The 19,595-nt window shown below is 43.1% G+C and overlaps 1 protein-coding gene across 1 annotated transcript; it reads right to left on the bottom strand.

Annotated features, from left to right (window-relative positions):
- Positions 1–2,491: 2,491 nt before the first annotated feature.
- Positions 2,492–19,323, bottom strand: LOC115181968 (C-type lectin domain family 4 member E-like). Its single transcript, XM_029743656.1, has 7 exons — positions 19,073–19,323; positions 6,344–6,445; positions 6,000–6,174; positions 5,827–5,885; positions 5,486–5,622; positions 3,795–3,904; positions 2,492–2,739 (listed from the first exon to the last, which is right to left on the bottom strand). Exons 1-7 carry the CDS (start codon positions 19,218–19,220, stop codon positions 2,607–2,609), a joined length of 864 nt encoding a protein of 287 aa, XP_029599516.1. The 5' UTR covers positions 19,221–19,323; the 3' UTR covers positions 2,492–2,606.
- Positions 19,324–19,595: the final 272 nt, after the last annotated feature.

The following is a 19,595-nucleotide window of genomic DNA, read 5'->3' on the forward strand; positions in this document are numbered from 1 at the left end:
ATAACCTACAGAAGCTGAACAGTCAACTCAGCCGTATGGAGAATAACCTACAGTAGCTGAACAGTCAACTCAGCCATATGGAGAATAACCTACAGTAGCTGAACAGTCAACTCAGCCATATGGAGAATAACCTACAGTAGCTGAACAGTCAACTCAGCCACATGGGAGAATATCCTACAGTAGCTGAACAGTCAACTCAGCCATATGGGAGAATAACCTACAGTAGCTGAACAGTCAACTCAGCCATATGGAGAATAACCTACAGTAGCATGTAGCTGAACAGTCAACTCAGCCATATGGGAGAATAACCTACAGTAGCTGAACAGTCAACTCAGCCGTTTGGAGAATAACCTACAGTAGCATGTAGCTGAACAGTCAACTCAGCCCTATGGAGAATAACCTACAGTAGCTGAGCAGTCAACTCAGCCGTTTGGAGAATAACCTACAGTAGCTGAACAGTCAACTCAGCCATATGGGAGAGTAACCTACAGTAGCTGAACAGTCAACTCAGCCATATGGAGAGTAACCTACAGTAGCTGAGCAGTCAACTCAGCCCTATGGAGAATAACCTACAGTAGCTGAGCAGTCAACTCAGCCCTATGGGAGAGTAACCTACAGTAGCTGAACAGTCAACTCAGCCATATGGGAGAGTAACCAACAGTAGCATGTAGCTGAACAGTCAACTCAGCCATATGGGAGAATAACCTACAGTAGCTGAACAGTCAACTCAGCCATATGGAGAATAACATACAGTAGCATGTAGCTGAACAGTCAACTCAGCCCTATGGAGAATAACCTACAGTAGCTGAGCAGTCAACTCAGCCGTTTGGAGAATAACCTACAGTAGCTGAGCAGTCAACTCAGCCGTTTGGAGAATAACCTACAGTAGCATGTAGCTGAACAGTCAACTCAGCCCTATGGAGAATAACCTACAGTAGCTGAACAGTCAACTCAGCCATATGGGAGAGTAACCTACAGTAGCTGAACAGTCAACTCAGCCATATGGAGAGTAACCTACAGTAGCTGAGCAGTCAACTCAGCCCTATGGAGAATAACCTACAGTAGCTGAACAGTCAACTCAGCCATATGGAGAATAACCTACAGTAGCTGAACAGTCAACTCAGCCATATGGGAGAATAACCTACAGTAGCTGAACAGTCAACTCAGCCATATGGAGAATAACCTACAGTAGCATGTAGCTGAACAGTGAACTCAGCCATATGGAGAATAACCTACAGTAGCTGAACAGTCAAGTCAGCCATATGGAGAATAACCTACAGTAGCTGAACAGTCAACTCAGCCATATGGAGAATAACCTACAGTAGCTGAACAGTCAACTCAGCCATATGGGAGAATAACCTACAGTAGCTGAACAGTCAACTCAGACATATGGAGAATAACCTACAGTAGCTGAACAGTCAACTCAGCCATATGGGAGAATAACCTACAGTAGCTGAACAGTCAACTCAGCCATATGGAGAATAACCTACAGTAGCTGAACAGTCAACTCAGCCATATGGAGAATAACCTACAGTAGCTGAACAGTCAACTCAGCCATATGGAGAATAACCTACAGTAGCTGAACAGTCAACTCAGCCGTATGGGAGAATAACCTACAGTAGCTGAACAGTCAACTCAGCCATATGGAGAATAACCTACAGTAGATGAACAGTCAACTCAGCCGTATGGAGAATAACCTACATTAGCTGAGCAGTCAACTCAGCCATATGGAGAATAACCTACAGTAGCTGAACAGTCAACTCAGCCCTATGGAGAATAACCTACAGTAGCTGAGCAGTCAACTCAGCCATATGGAGAATAACCTACAGTAGCTGAACAGTCAACTCAGCCATATGGAGAATAACCTACAGTAGCTGAACAATCAACTCAGCCATATGGAGAATAACCTACAGTAGATGAACAGTCAACTCAGCCGTATGGAGAATAACCTACATTAGCTGAGCAGTCAACTCAGCCATATGGAGAATAACCTACAGTAGCTGAACAGTCAACTCAGCCCTATGGAGAATAACCTACAGTAGCTGAGCAGTCAACTCAGCCATATGGAGAATAACCTACAGTAGCTGAACAGTCAACTCAGCCATATGGAGAATAACCTACAGTAGCTGAACAGTGAACTCAGCCATATGGGAGAATAACCTACAGTAGCTGAACAGTCAACTCAGCCGTATGGGAGAATAACCTACAGTAGCTGAACAGTCAACTCAGCCATATGGGAGAATAACCTACAGTAGCTGAACAGTCAACTCAGCCATATGGAGAATAACCTACAGTAGCTGAACAGTGAACTCAGCCATATGGAGAATAACCTACAGTAGCTGAACAGTGAACTCAGGATTCATTTCCTTTGAATTTGAGTCCTTAGTGGTGAATTACTACGACAATAAAGATAACAGTCCTTCTGTTATCAGTTCATTGTATTGTTATTGCATATGTTTTGTTATTTTTATTATAATGTATAATACATTTGTATTGCTATATATTGTATGTACTTGAACATTTTAGTTGAAAAAGCAGAAAATAGTTTATGATTGATAGTACTTATCATAATCCTATTTAGCAGTTGAGAGTACCGAGGATGATTCCTATTTCTCACAGATCCATCTGTATTCATAGTAACAGTAATAGTCCCACCATTCTCCTTTGTCTGATGACCAGGAGTAGAAATACACACAGTTCTCAGCTCCTCCACCATTAGGCTCTCCACTGTACCAATACCTGTAGGAGAAACAACACATAGAATCAGACTGTCCACTGTTCCAATAACTGTAGAAGAAACAACACAGAATCAGGCTGTCCTCTGTTCCAATACCTGTAGAAGAAACAACACATAGAATCAGACTGTCCACTGTTCCAATACCTGTAGGAGAAACAACACATAGAATCAGACTGTCCACTGTTCCAATACCTGTAGGAGAAACAACACATAGAATCAGGATGTCCACTGTTCCAATATCTGTAGGAGAAACAACACATAGAATCAGACTGTCCACTGTTCCAATACCTGTAGGAGAAACAACACATATAATCAGACTGTCCACTGTTCCAATACCTGTAGGAGCAACAACACATAGAATCAGACTGTCCACTGTTCTAATACCTGTAGGAGAAACAACACATAGAATCAGGCTGTCCACTGTTCCAATACCTGTAGGAGAAACAACACATATAATCAGACTGTCCACTGTTCCAATACCTGTAGGAGCAACAACACATAGAATCAGACTGTCCACTGTTCCAATACCTGTTGGAGAAACAACACATAGAATCAGGCTGTCCACTGTTCCAATACCTGTAGGAGAAACAACACATATAATCAGGCTGTCCACTGTTCCAATATCTGTAGAAGAAACAACACATAGAATCAGACTGTCCACTGTTCCAATATCTGTAGAAGAAACAACACATAGAATCAGGCTGTCCACTGTTCCAATATCTGTAGAAGAAACAACACATAGAATCAGACTGTCCACTGTTCCAATACCTGTAGAAGAAACAACACATAGAATCAGGCTGTCCACTGTTCCAATACCTGTAGGAGAAACAACACATAGAATCAGACTGTCCACTGTTCCAATACCTGTAGAAAAAACAACACATATAATCAGGCTGTCCACTGTTCCAATACCTGTAGGAGAAACAACACATAGAATCAGGCTGTCCACTGTTCCAATACCTGTAGGATAAACAACACATAGAATCAGACACTACTCCAGACAGATACTACTCCAGACAGTGATGTCATGGTGACACAGAATTCATGAATTTCTTACTTTGTGGTCAGTGGTGTGTCGTCCACCCATTTCCAGGTCCCCTCAGTAGCAGAGTCAGTCAGACCAATCCAGACATACTTCTTTACCCCGCATAACCAATTGACTAATGTCTGTAATTGTGGAAGAGATTCAACATTGTTAATACATAGCCATTACTATGTGTGTCTCTCTCTCTGTCTCTCTCTGTCTCTAACTCTCAATTCATTTAATTTCAATTTAAGAGCTTTATTGGGAAACATATATTAACATTGCCAAAGCAAGTGAACTAGATAATCAACAAAGGTGAAATTAACAATACAAATGAACAGTAAACATTACACTTAGAAAAGTTCCAATACAATAAAGACATTTCAAATGTCATATCATTTGCACGTAGTTAAAGTAAAAAAGGGAAAATAAATAAACATAAACATTGTTTTTGTTCTTCACTGGTTGCCCTTTTCTTGTGGCAACAGGTCACAAATCTTGCTGCTGTGATGACACACTGGAATTTCACCCAGTAGATTTGGGAGTTTACCAAAATTGGGTTTGTTTTCAAATTCTTTGTGGGTCTGTGTAATCTGAGGGAAATATGTGTCTCTAATAGGTTCATACATTGGGCAGGAAGTTAGGAAGTGCAGCTCAGTTTCCACCTCATTTTGTGGGCAGTTTACACATAGCCTGTCTTCTCTTGAAAGCCAGGTCTGCCTACGTCGGCCTGTCTCAATAGCAAGGCTATGCTTTCCTTGAGTTTGGGTCAGTCAGTGGTCAGGTATTCTGCCACTGTGTACTCTCTGTTTAGGGCCAAATAACATTCTAGTTTGCTCAGTTTGTTTGTTCATTCTTTCCAATGTGCCAAGTAATTATCATTTTGTTTTCTGATGATTTGGTTGGGTGTAATTGTGTTGCTGTCCTGGGGCTCTGCGGGGTCTGTTTGTGTTTGTAAACAGAGCCCCAGGACCAGCATGTTTAGGGGACTCTTCTCCAGGTTCATCTCTCTGTAGGTGATGGCTTTGTTATGGAAGGTTTGGGAATCGCTTCCTTTTAGGTGATTGTAGAATTCAATGACTCTTTTCTGGATTTTTTCTGCTCTGCATGCATTATTTGGTGTTTTACGTTGTACACAGAGGATATTTTTTAAAGAATGATGTATGCAGAGTCTCAATTTGATGTTTGTCCCATTTTGTGAATTCTTGGTTGATGAGCGGACACCAGACCTCACAACCATAAAGGGCAATGGTTTCTATAACTGATTAAAAAAAATCCTGATCCTAATTGGTATGTCAATTTTATGTTCCTTTTGATGGCATAGAAGGCCCTTCTTGCCTTGTCTCTCAGATCGTTCACAGCTTTGTGGAAGTTACCTGTGGCGCTGATGTTTAGACCGAGGTATGTATAGTTTCTTGTGTGCTCTAGGGCAACGGTGTCTCGATGGAATTTGTATTCATGGTCTTACTGAGATTTATTGTCAGGGCCCAGGTCTGACAGAATCTGTGCAGAAGATCTAGGTGCTGCTGTAGGCCCTCCTTGGTTGGGGACAGAAGCACCTGATCATCAGCAAACAGTAGACATTTGACTTCAGATTCTAGTACGGTGAGGACCGGGGCTGCGGACTGCTCTAGTGCCCTCGTCAATTCGTTGATATATATGTTGAAGAGGGTGGGGCTTAAGCTGCATCCCTGTCTCTCTCTTTGTTTCTATCTCTCACACACCTGTTTCTCTTGGCTGTTGATGACCACCAGGTCTGCTCCTCTATTTCTGCAGTCCTGTCTGCTCTCCTCCCAGGATTTGTACTCAGTAGAGACGTAGTAACAACTGCTACCAAGCTTCTTCCATCCTTGAAGACACACTGTAAGTTGAACATTTCTTGCTTTAGTCACTTTAATACAACATTGAATTAAGTATCAATCAAACACTCAAGGAAGACACTAACTAATGGATGGTTTGGAAGCATCATTTTTCATTTAATATAAGTTAAATTCCTGTCTGTAAGTGACATGTGAACTGATACAGAGACTGTCAAACGAAACAGTAATGAGACTATTTGACTCACCTTTCTCAACTGAAGATTGTTTCAGATGTTCTATCTCTTTCTGTAGCTGGCCTCTCTCTCTGGTCAGGGTGTTGTATCTGGTCTGTTGCTGGTCTCTCTCTTTGGTCAGGGTGTTGTATCTGATCTGTAGCTGGTCTCTCTCTCTGGTCAGGGTGTTGTATCTGATCTGTTGCTGGTCTCTCTCTCTGGTCAGGGTGTTGTATCTGATCTGTTGCTGGTCTCTCTCTCTGGTCAGCGTGTTGTTGCTAGTCTGTAGCTGGTCTCTCTCTGCAGTCAGGTTGCTGTCGCTGGTCTGTAACTGGTCTCTCTCATTGGTCAGGCTGTTATAATTGGTCAGTTGGTTTCTCTCTGAAATAATGAGATCATTGAACAAGGTAACGTTGAAAAGGTAACAATTTTTGGAATTGGAATTTGTCTTACTTTCTGAATGGAATTGACTGGAATGTAAATGTAATTGAACCCTGGTCGTTACACCACTGATGATGAAGAATGTTTGAGTGAGAACATATCAACTCACGGTAGAGTAACAGGCCTATGATCCCAGCCAGTAGGAGAACACACAGCAGCCCCAGACACACTGCAGCAGCTCCAGAGTATCTCTTCCACCACTGACAAAACACTGAAACACAAATTTTTACCATAAGAATTTACTCTTTATCTGCGTTATATTGGCGTCTGCTTTTGTGTCCATTCGCTCTTTGAATCAGTGAGGGAAATACACACGGAACAGAACACCAGACCTGAGTTCCAGAACCTCACATTTTATACTGCTTGACTTCCAGAACCTCTTGCAGAATATCGCTTCATAAACAACAGGTGTATGCTAATGCTGATTTACGGATCCTTTTCCAACAATGCAGAATTAAAGATACAACATTTAAAATAGTGATACAAGGAATAAATACACAGTGAATAAACAAAGAAGAATAACAAGTCAAAATAACATGGTTACAGTGCATTTGGAAAGTATTTCAGACCTCTTGACTTTTTCTACATTTTGTTACGCCTTATTCTAAAATGGATTCAATTGATTTTTTGTTCCCTCATCCATGAAATTGTCTTCATCAATCTACACACAGAGCCTTTTTGGTACAATGTTCACTGGTATTCGAGCAGCAGCCCAACTCTTATGCTAGTGAACGGGTCAAGATTTCCTTCCTGACTGGCTGCCACCGTGTAGCTCGGCCGGGCCCGTCTCTCTCCAAAGGAGAGGCAGCGGCAAATCAGCACTAGAACCTGCCTGTTCTGTGGCCAGGTTGGTCACTTTGTCTCCACTTGTTCCCTGCGTCCAGCAAAAGTGGTGCTCAGCAGTAGTGGGGGATATACTGTTGAGCCAAATCGCCTGCCCATCTCCCCCCCAGACCCCTGCTTGACGGCGCCCTCGCGTGGCAGAGCCAGGCTTTTCCTCTGCCTGCTCTCACTGACTCAGGCGCCGACGAGAGTTTCCTGGACCCTGGTGTCGTTACCCAGTTGGGCTTGGTACACTGTTCCACTCGATTCACACCTTGATGCCAACGCTCACAACGGACAGCTCCTCGTCCGTGTCTGGGAGAGGACCGTCCCTGTCATCCTGCATCTCTCTGGAAACTGCCAGGAAAGGATCAGTTTCCACATAATTGACTGTCCTCACTCTCCCCTGGTTCTTGGCCATCCATGGTTAAAGCTGCACAACCCTCAGATCGACTGGACCGCCGGAAGGGCAACCACTTGGAGTTAATTTTGTCACTCAAATTGTCTACATTCTGCCCTTGCCCATGCCTTGTCTTTGCCCCAGTTCATTCCAGAACCTCCGGACCTGTCATCAGTTCCTCCAGTGTGTCACAATCTAGCTCCTGTGTTCAGCTAGCACCACGCCCTGTCTCTGCCGCCTCATCGGCCGTACGACTGCACCATTGACCTCCAGCCTGGAGCTCCTCTCCCCTGTAGCCGGTTATATAACCTCTCTCGCCCCAAGCAAGAGGCCATGGAGAAGAACATCTAGGATTCCCTGGTTGCAGGACATGTCAGGCCTTCTTCCCCTCACGTGGGTGCTGGTGTTTCTTTGTAAATAAGAATGATGGGTCACAGAGGCCGTGCATTGACTTCCATGGGCTGAATAATATCACAGTGAAGAACAAGTATCCTTTGCCACTCATCAGTTCACAACGCTCCTCGCCCGTCTTTTTATTTTATTTTTTATTTCACCTTTATTTAACCAGGTAGGCAAGTTGAGAACAAGTCCTTTATTTAACCAGGTAGGCTAGTTGAGAACAAGTCCTTTATTTAACCAGGTAGGCAAGTTGAGAACAAGTCCTTTATTTAACCAGGTAGGCAAGTTGAGAACAAGTTCTCATTTACAATTGCGACCTGGCCAAGATAAAGCAAAGCAGTTCGACAACATACAACACAGAGTTACACATGGAGTAAAACAAACATACAGTCAAAAATACAGTAGAAGAATAAGTCTATATACAAATGTGAGGAAATGAGGTGAGATAAGGGAGGTAAAGGCAAAAAAAAGGCCATGTTGGCAAAGTAAATACAATATAGCAAGTAAAACACTGGAATGGTAGATTTGTAGTAGAAGAAAGTGCAAAGTAGAAATAGAGATAATGGGGTGCAAAGGAGCAAAATAAATAAATACAGTAGGGGAAGAGGTAGTAGTTTGGGCTAAATTATAGATGGGCTATGTACAGGTGCAGTGATCTGAGAGCTGCTCTGACAGCTGGTGCTTAAAGCTAGTGAGGGAGATAAGTGTTTCTAGTTTCAGAGATTTTTGTAGTTCGTTCCAGTCATTGGCAGCAGAGAACTGGAAGGAGAGACGGCCAAAGGAGGAATTGGCTTTGGGGGTGACCAGAGAGATATACCTGCTGGAGCGCGTGCTACAGGTGGGTGCTGCTATGGTGACCAGTGAGCGGAGATAAGGGGGGACTTTACCTAGCAGGGTCTTGTAGATGACCTGGAGCCAGTGGGCTTGGCGACGATTATGAAGCGAGGGCCAGCCAATGAGAGTGTACAGGTCGCAGTGGTGGGTAGTATATGGGGCTTTGGTGACAAAACGGATGGCACTGTGATAGACTGCATCCAGTTTGTTGAGTAGGGTATTGGAGGCTATTTTGTAAATGACATCGCCGAAGTCGAGGATCGGTAGGATGGTCAGTTTTACGAGGGTATGTTTGGCAGCATGAGTGAAGGATGCTTTGTTGCGAAATAGGAAGCCAATTCTAGATTTAACTTTGGATTGGAGATGTTTGATGTAAGTCTGGAAGGAGAGTTTACAGTCTAACCAGACACCTAGGTATTTGTAGTTGTCCATAAGTCAGAACCGTCCAGAGTAGTGATGCTGGACAGGCGGGCAGGTGCAGGCAGCGATCGGTTGAAAAGCATGCATTTAGTTTTCCTTGTATTTAGGAGCAGTTGGAGGCCACGGAAGGAGAGTTGTATGGCATTGAAGCTCGTCTGGAGGGTTGTTAAGACAGTGTCCAAAGAAGGGCCAGAAGTATACAGAATGGTGTCGTCTGCGTAGAGGTGGATCAGAGACTCACCAGCAGCAAGAGTGACATCATTGATGTATACAGCTGAAGTGCACCCATGACCAGCTCTGAAACCAGATTGCACAGCGGAGAAGGTGCGGTGGGATTCAAAATGGTCGGTAATCTGTTTCTTGACTTGGCTTTCGAAGACCTTAGAAAGGCAGGGTAGGGTAGATAAAGGTCTGTAACAGTTTGGGTCAAGAGTGTCCCCTCCTTTGAAGAGGGGGATGACAGCAGCTGCTTTTCCAATCTTTGGGAATCTCAGACGACACGAAAGAGAGGTTGAACAGGCTAGAAATAAAGGTTGCAACAATTTCGGCAGATAATTTTAGAAGGAAAGGGTCCAGATTGTCTAGCCCAGCTGATTTGTAGGGGTCCAGATTTTGCAGCTCTTTCAGAACATCAGCTGAATGGATTTGGGAGAAGGAGAAATGGGGAAGGCTTGGGCGAGCAGCTGTGGGGGCTGCAGTGCTGTTGACTGCAGTAGGGGTAGCCAGGTTGAAAGCATGGCCAGCCATAGAAAAATGCTTATTGAAATTCTCAATTATAGTGGGTTTATCGGTGGTGACAGAGTTTCCTATCCTCAGTGCAGTGGGCAGTTGGGAGGAGGTGTTCTTATTCTCTATGGACTTTACAGTGTCCCAGAACTTTTTTGAGTTTGTGTTGCAGGAAGCAAATTTCTGCTTGAAAAAGCTAGCCTTGGCTTTTCTAACTGCCTGTGTATATTGGGTTCTAACTTCCCTGAAAAGCTGCATATCACGGGGGCTATTCGATGCTAATGCAGAACGCCACAGGATGTTTTTGTGTTGGTTAAGGGCAGTCAGGTCTGGAGAGAACCAAGGGCTATATCTGTTCCTGGTTCTACATTTCTTGAATGGGGCATGCTTATTTAAGATGGTGAGGAAGGCATTTTTAAAAAAATATTCCAGGCATCCTCTACTGACGGGATGAGGTCAATATCCTTTCCAGGATACCCGGGCCAGGTCGTTTAGAAAGGCTTGCTCGCTGAAATGTTTCAGGGAGCGTTTGACAGTGATGAGTGGAGGTCGTTTGACCGCTGACCCTTTACGGATGCAGGCAATGAGGCAGTGATCGCTGAGATCTTGGTTGAAAACAGCAGAGGTGTATTTAGTGGGCAAGTTGGTTAGGATGATATCTATGAGGGTGCCCGTGTTTACGGCTTTGGGGTGGTACCTGGTGGGTTCATTAATAATTTGTGTGAGATTGAGGGCATCGAGCTTGGATTGTAGGATGGCTAGGGTGTTAAGCATGTCCCAGTTTAGGTCACCTAGCAGCACGAGCTCTGAAGATAGATGGGGGGCAATCAGTTCACATATGGGTCCAGAGCACAGCTGGGGGCCAAGGGTGGTCTATAGCAGGTGGCAACGGTGAGAGACTTGTTTTTAGAGAGATGGATTTTTAAAAGTAGAAGTTCAAAATGTTTGGGTACAGACCTGGATAGTAGGACAGAAATCTGCAGGCTATCTCTGCAGTAGATTGCAACACCGCCCCCTTTGGCCATTCTATCTTGTCTGAAAACATTGTAGTTAGGGATGAATATTTCAGAGATTTTGGTGGACTTCCTAAGCCAGGATTCAGACACGGCTAGGATATCCGGGTTGGCAGAGTGTGCTAAAGCAGTGAATAAAACAAACTTAGGGAGGAGGCTTCTAATGTTAACATGCATGAAACCAAGGCTATTACGGTTACAGAAGTCATCAAAAGAGAGCGCCTGGGGAATAGGAGTGGAGCTAGGCACTGCAGGGCCTGGATTCACCTCTACATCACCAGAGGAACAGAGGAGGAGGAGAATAAGGGTACGGCTAAAAGCTATGAGAATTAGTCGTCTGTGACGTCCGGAATAGAGAGTAAAAGGAGCAGGTTTCTGGGGTGATAAAATAGCTTCAAGGTATAATGTACAGACAAAGGTATGGTAGGATGTGAATACAGTGCAGGTAAACCTAGGCATTTAGTGATGATGAGAGAGATATTGTCTCTAGAAACATCATCGAAGCCAGAAGATTTGGTCATAGCATGTGTGGGTGGAGGAACTGAAAGGTTGGATAAGGTTTAATGAGCAGGGCTAGAGGCTCTACAGTGAAATAAGCCAATAAACACTAACCAGAACAGCAATGGACAAGGCATATTGACATTAAGGAGAGGCATGCTTAGCCGAGTGATCAAAGGGTCCAGTGAGAATTAGATAGCTAGCCGAGCCATAGGTAGCAAGCTGGTAGTAGATGGAGGGAGATCTGTTTTTAGTCACCTCGTGCGATTCCGTCTGTGGATTAGTGGGGTTCCGTGTGGTAGGGGGGACCAGTCCAATTGGCAAAATAGTTATAGTTATAGTGGCCCAAGAAAATTGTCTGATAGACCTATTCAGATAGCAGCCGATAAGACAGCTAACGATTAGCGGGCCGCAGATGGGCGTTCAGGTTACGTCGCGACGGAGGGGCCAGTTGGATAACTCCCTCGGGCAGATAACGTCGGTAGTCCAGTCGTGAAGGCCCGATGGGGCTCCGCATCGGCCACAAAGCAGGTCCGGATAGGTGATTGTAGCCCAGGAGTGGCTGATGGAACTCTTCAGCTGGCTAGCTCCGGAATAACTGATGTTAGCTCCGGGACCGACGTTAGCCAATAGTCACTCGGGTAGCAGCTAGCTAGCTGCAAGATCCAGGTGTGAAAGTCCAGAGCCTGCGGTAGAAATCTGGAGATATGGAGAGAGAATAGGTCCGGTATGCTCTGGTCTGAGTCGCGCTGTACAAACACTGGCGATAGCTTTTCGAGCTAATGGATAGCTGAGGACCGCTAGCTGAACTCCAACGTTAGCCAGTGAACTGGCTAACCTCTGGCTAGCTTCTGTTGTGGATTTCAGATTTGAGGTAAATAATCGTTTTTTTATTTTTAAATTGGTGAGGCGGGTTGCAGGAGAGTGTGTTGAGTTTTTAGAAAGAAAAAAAAATATGTAAAAAGATATGCGAAGAAAGATATGTAAATATATATATACACGGGACACGACAAGAGGAGGACTAAGGACGTCTGAACTGCTACGCCATCTTGGAATAAAGTGTCTCTGGGAGAGGACCGTCCCTGTCATCCTGCATCTCTCTGGAGACCACCAGCAAAGGATCAGTTTGCACATAATCGACTGTCCTCACTCTCCCCTGGTTCTTGGCCATCCATGGTTACCTCTTATGGCTGAAATCCCATTAACGGGATTGATTTGACAACATCCGGTGAAATGGCAGAGCGCCAAATTCAATTTTAAAAATATATATATTTAACTTTCAAGTGCAATACACCAAATTAAAGCTGAACGTCTTGTTTTTCTAGCCACCATGTCAGATTTCAACATGGCCTTACGGCGAAAGCAAACCATGCTATAATCTGAGGACAGCACCCCATCAAACAAACACTGACAATCATATTTCATCCCGTCAGGCGCGACACAAAACTCAGAAATAACATATAATTCATGCCTTACCTTTGGCGAGCTTCTTCTGTTGGCACTCCAATATGTCCCATGAACATCGCAAATGGTCCTTTTGTTCGATTAATTCCATCGTTATATATCCAAAATGTCCACGTTTGATCCAGGAAAAACACCGGGAGCAACTTGCGCAATATGACTGCAAAATCTCTCATAAGTTACCTGTAATCTTTGTCCCAGCACTTCAAGCAACTTTCCTAATACAACTTTAGGTATTTTTTAAGTAAATAATCGATCAAATTTAAGACGGGATAAACTGCGTTCAATACCGGAGGAAAACAAAGTGGTGTGCTTTTCAGGTCGCACGCCTCTATCAAAAAGTACACTTCCCTCTACCCTCATTCTGAACAGGGCTACTTCTTCATTACACAAATGAAAAACATCAACCAATTTTTAAAGACTATTGACATCCAGTGGAAGCGATAGGAACTGCAAGCAACTGCCTTAAAATTCTAGATTCTCAATGAAAGCCCATTGAAGAGAGAGTGACCTCAAAAAAAAAAATCCTGGATTGTTTGTCCGCGGGGTTACGCCTGCCAAATAAGTTCTGTTATACTCACAGACATAATTCAAACAGTTTTAGAACCTTCAGAGTGTTTCCCATCCAAATCTAATAATACCTAATAATATGCATATCTTAGCTTCTGGGCCAGAGTAGCAGGCACTTTACTCTGGGCATGTCAGTCATCCAAGCTACTCAATACTGCCACCCATCCATAAGAAGTTAATCATGTGGGCAGACCACAAAAACCGCCAATTGTCTGAACTCCCGGCAAGCCAGATGGGCCTTGTTCTTCGGTAGATTCAATTTCACACTTACTTATCGCCCCGGTTCTTGGAATACCAAGCCTCCCGCAAGTTACCGCCGACAACACTGGTTCCGAACCAGATTCCATTGTGCATCGTTGCCGCCGTCCCCTGGGAGATCGAGTCCCGTATCCGGCAGGCTCAGCAGAACCAGCTTGACCTGGCTCTATTTGCTCCCGATTCTGTTCGCTCTGATGTTCTTCAGTGGGCCCATTCTACCCGCCTCACCTGTCACCCTGGTATGAACCGGACCCTCGCCTTTCTGCGTCAGTGCTTTTGGTGGCCCACTATAGAGAGAGATGCCCAGGAGTTTGTCTCAGCCTGCTCGGTCTGTGCCCGTAACACAACCTCCACTAAACCCACTTCCGGTCTGCTTCACCCTCTTCCCATACCCAGTCACCCCTGGTCACACATAGCTCTGGACTATGTCACTGAGTTCAATCTTGGTTTCATCAGACCAGAGAATCTTGTTTCTTATGGTCTGAGAGTCTTTAGGTGCCTTTTGGCAATCTCTAAGCGGGCTGACAAGTGCCTTTTACTGAGGAGTAGCTTCCGTCTGGCCACTCTACCATAAAGGCTTGATTGGCGGAGTGCTGCAGAGATGGTTGTCCTTCTGGAAGGTTCTCCCATCTCCATGGAGGAACTCTAGAGCTCTATCAGAGTGACCATCGGTTTCTTGGTCACCTCCCTGACCAAGGCCCTTCTCCCTCGATTGCTCAGTTTGGCCGGGCGGCCAGCTCTAGGAAGAGTCTTGTTGATTCCAAACTTCTTCCATTTCAGAATGATGGAGGCCACTGTGTTCCTGTATTCTTCGGGACCTTCAATGCTGCAGAAATGTTATGGTACCCTTCCCCAGATCTGTGCCTCAACACAGTCCTGTCTTGGGGCACTAAGGACAATTCCTTCGGCCTCATGGTTTTGTTTTTGCTTTGATATGCACTGTCAACTGTGGGACCTTATATAGACAGGTGTGTGCATTTCTAAATCATGTTGAATCAATTGAGTTTACCACAGGTGGACTCCAATAAAGTTGTAGAAACATTTCGAAGGATGACCAATGGAAACATGATGCCCCTGAGCTCAATTTTGAGTCTCATAAAGTGTCTGAATACTTATATATATAATGTATTTCTGTGTTTGTTTTTGTTATAAATTTGCAAAAATGTCTAAAAAACTGTTTTTGCTTTGTCGTTATGGGGTTTTGTGTGTGGATTGATAAGGAAAAATGTGTATTAATGTCACGGTTGTCGTCGGTGAAGGAGGACCAAAACGCAGCAGGCATGCGGTTGTTCATTTTGAACATTTATTAAATCAAAACGAACACTCCAAAACAACAAAACGAAACCACGAACAACAAAACAGTCTGGCTAGGCACAAGGCTAAGCTCAGAACAATCTCCCACGAATCACAAACACACCCCAATATATGGGACTCTCAATCAAAGGCAAAGAGAAAACACCTGCCTTCAATTGAGAGTCCCAACCCCAATTAATCAACCATAGAAATACACTCACTAGACTCCACATAGAAATACATAAACCCAGACCATAAACCAAAACCCCAGAAATACTAAATCAAACACCCTTTTAACCTCTCTGGGCTAGGTGGCACCAAATCGTCCCACCTACGTAACAGCCAGTTGAATCCTGTGGCGCGATTTTCAAAACCTTTGAAATGGTATTACTTCAATTTCTCAAACATATGACTATTTTACAGCTATTTAAAGACAAGACTCTCGTTAATCTAACCACACTGTCCGATTTCAAAAGGTTTTACAACGAAAGCAAAACATTAGATTATGTCAGCAGAGTACCCAGCCAGAAATAATCAGACACCCATTTTTCAAGCTAGCATATAATGTCACAAAACCCAAATCACAGCTAAATGCAGCACTAACCTTTGATGATCTTCATCAGATGACACACCTAGGACATTATGTTATACAATACATGCATGTCTGTTCAATCAAGTTCATATTTATATCAAAAAACAGCTTTTTACATTAGCATGTGACGTTCAGAAAAAGCATATCCCCCGCAAACTTCCGGGGAATTTACTAACAATTTACTAAATTACTCACGATAAACGTTCACAATAAGCATAACAATTATTTTAAGAATTATAGATACAGAACTCCTCTATGCACTCGATATGTCCGATTTTAAAATAGCTTTTCGGATGAAGCACATTTTGCAATATTCTAAGTACATAGCCCAGCCATCACGGGCTAGCTATTTAGACACCCGGCAAGTTTAGCCTTCACCAAAATCATATTTCCTATAAGAAAAATGGTCTTACCTTTCCTGTTCTTCATCAGAATGCACTCCCAGGACTTCTACTTCAATAACAAATGTAGGTTTGGTCCCAAATAATCCATCGTTATGTTCCATCAGCGACGTTTTGTTCGTGAGTTCTAGACACTATCAGATTGGTAAATCACGGTCGAGCGCATGGCGCATAACGTGACAAAACATTTCTAAATATTCCATTATCGTACTTCGAAGCATGTCAACCGCTGTTTAAAATCAATTTTTATGCAATTTATCTCGTAGAAAAGCGATAATATTCCGACCGGGAATCTGCCTGTCTGTAAATAGAGGGAAAAACAGAAAGGCGGGGGCGGGCAGTGCGCTCGCCTAAACCTTTTGTCTGCTGATAGACCACTTAGCAAAAGCGCTCGTGTGTTTCAGCAAGGGCTTTGAATTACGTCATTCAGGTTTTTCCCGGGCTCTGAGACCCCATTGGAGACGTGGGAAGTGTCACGTAACAGCAGAGATGCTTAGTTTTTGGAAGAGATGTCAAAGAAAGCAAATAAATGCTCAGACAGGCCACTTCCTGTAAAGGAATCTCTCAGGTTTTTGCCTGCCAAATGAGTTCTGTTATACTCACAGACACCATTCAAACAGTTTTAGAAACTTTAGGGTGTTTTCCATCCATATATAATAAGTATATGAATATTCTAGTTACTGGGTAGGATTAGTAACCAGATTAAATCGGGTACGTTTTTTATCCGGCCGTGTAAATACTGCCCCCTAGCCCCAACAGGTTTTAACAAACACACCACCCTGAACCACATACAACAAATACCCTCTGCCACGTCCTGACCAAACTACAATACTAATTAACCCTTATACTGGCCAGGACGTGACAATTAAATACATTTTAGAATAAGGCTGTAACGTAACAAAATGTGGAAAATGTCAAGGGGTGTGAATACTTTCTGAATGCACTGTATATACAGGGAGTACCAGGACCAAGCTGATGTGTAGGGGTACGAGGTAATTGAGGTAGCTATGTACAGGGAGTACCAGGACCAAGCTGATGTGTAGGGGTACGAGGTTATAGAGGTAGCTATGCACAGGGAGTACCAGTACCAAGCAGATGTGAAGGGGTACGAGGTAATAGAGGTAGCTATGTACAGGGAGTAACAGTACCAAGCTGATGTGTAGGGGTACGAGGTAATAGAGGTAGCTATGTACAGGGAGTACCAGTACCAAGCAGATGTGAGGGGTACGAGGTAATAGAGGTAGCTATGTACAGGGAGTAACAGTACCAAGCTGATGTGAAGGGGTACGAGGTAATAGAGGTAGCTATGTACAGGGAGTAACAGTACCAAGCCAATGTGAAGGGGTACGAGGTAATAGAGGTAGCTAGTGCCATCAGAAAAGTGCCTTTTTCCACATTTTGTTGTTACTGACTGACTTTTAAATGATGTTTTGTCACTGACCTGCACACAATACCCCATAATGTCAAAGAGGAATTATGTTTTATATATATATATATATATATATATATATATATATATATACTGACCTGTTATAACATAATATTTTTATATATAAAATGAAAAACTGAAATGTTTTGATTCAATAAGTATTCAACCACTTCAACCTAAAAAATCTCAGGAATCATTTGCTTAACAAGTCACATAATAAGTTGCAATGAATCACTCTGTGTGTAATTATAGTGTTTAACCCTCTACAGTCTGAGCCGGGGGAGGGGGGGAGGGGGGGAGGGTCTGAGCCGGGGGAGGGGGGGAGGGTCTGAGCCAACATATGGAATTGTTTTAAGATACCAAGGATTATTTAGCTATTTGATTTATAATTTTAAGACCCGTTAATGTATAAAAAATATTGAAAAAAATGATTGCATGAAGCATTGAATTTGGCATTTCCGCTATTAGCCAATAGAAACACATTGAATAACAGATTCACTACATGGATCAACAGATAGTCACCAAAAAAATCAAAAGGAAGTTTGTTCTGAAGTGCCCTAAATCTGAGAGATTTTAGAAAGATCAGGAAACATGTATTTTTTTTATATATATTTATCCCTTATTTTAGGCACTAAACTATCTCCATATATACGTCCATAAATGTTTTAAACTGGTACTGGGGACCTTCAGAGTCTTGTGAGTCTTGTGGACGTCCTAAATGGAGAACCCCATCCCGTTTGTGAGAGTCTCATCTTTCAATAGAGTGGTTATAATAGTTTGTAGGCCAAACCGTTCAGATGCTACGTAAGATTTTGAGAGAAGACCGATTTTTAGGATGTCTCATGGTCTGACAAACATCGCTCTAGCTCTGCCACATTTCACCACAGATACGGAAGGGTGATATCTGAGGATGGATCAACATTGTAGTTACTCCACAATACTAACCTACTTGACAGAGTGAAAAGAAGGAAGCTTGTACAGAATAAAAAATATTCCAAAACATGCATCCTGTTTGCAACAAGGCACTAAAGTAATACTGCAAAAAAATGTGGCAAAGCAATTCACTTTTTGTCCTGAATACAGGGGGGCAATCCAACACAACACATTAATGAGTACCTCTCAATATTTTAAATCATAGTGGTGGCTGCATCATGTTATCGGTATGCTTGTAATTGTTAAGGACTGGGGAGTTTTTCAGGATAAAAAAATTATAGAATGGAGCTAAGTACAGGAAACATCCTAGAAGAAAACCTGGTTCAGTCTGCTTTCCACCAGACAACCAAGAACACAAGACCAAATCTACACTGGAGTTTGCAAAGTTACAGTTGTGATCTAAATCTGCTTGCAAATCTATGGCAAGACTTCAAAATGGTTGCCAAGCAATGATCAACAACCAATTTGACAGAGCTTGAAGAATTTTGAAAAGAAAAAGCTCTTAGAGACTTACCCAGAGACTCACAGTTGTAATCGCTGCCAAACGTGATTCTAACATGTATTGACTTGGGTGTGAATATTTATGTAAATGAGAAATGTCTGTATTTAAGTTGTGTGTGGTGTCAGTGTCAGTATGTGTGAGCCTGTTGTAGAATCCAGTGTGTATGCATATAGTCAGTGTAGGAAATTTAGTGCAATAAAGTTGTGTGTGTGTGCGGGTGCATGTGCATGTGTGTTGGGGTGTAAGTATGTGTCAGTGTCAAGCACTACACCAGGATAAACTGTTACCTGAATGTTGATCACCAACTCCATCCTTCTTGCAGGGCATGATGTGTCTTTCGTTGTTGTATATTTGATCATTAAAATCCATGGCCTCTATTTCATTTATTTTTTTGCCTCTAAATCCATCGCTGTTTTCAGAGATTTCCTCTGACATCTTTACACACGTGTGTTCAAATGCAGTAACTTCTACTGTTGTAACTTCTACTGTTGTAACTTCTACTGCTGTAACTTCTACTGCTGTAACTTCTACTGCTGTAACTTCTACTGTTGTAACTTCTACTGTTGTAACTTCTACTGTTGTAATTTCTACTGTTGTAACTGCTAATGTTTTAACTTCTACTGTTGTAACCTCTACTGTTGTAACTTCTACTACTGTAACTTCTACTGCTGTAACTTCTACTGTTGTAACTTCTACTGCTGTAAAGTCTGCTGTTATCTCAGTTGTAGGTTTGTGTCTGTTCTCTGCACAGCTGGAGTCTCTGTGTGACTCAGTCTAATGTAAGAGACAGTTTTAACTGTCAACCTCATT

This window comes from Salmo trutta, unplaced genomic scaffold (assembly GCF_901001165.1).
Source record: "Salmo trutta unplaced genomic scaffold, fSalTru1.1, whole genome shotgun sequence".
Classification (NCBI taxonomy): Eukaryota; Metazoa; Chordata; class Actinopteri; order Salmoniformes; family Salmonidae; genus Salmo; species Salmo trutta.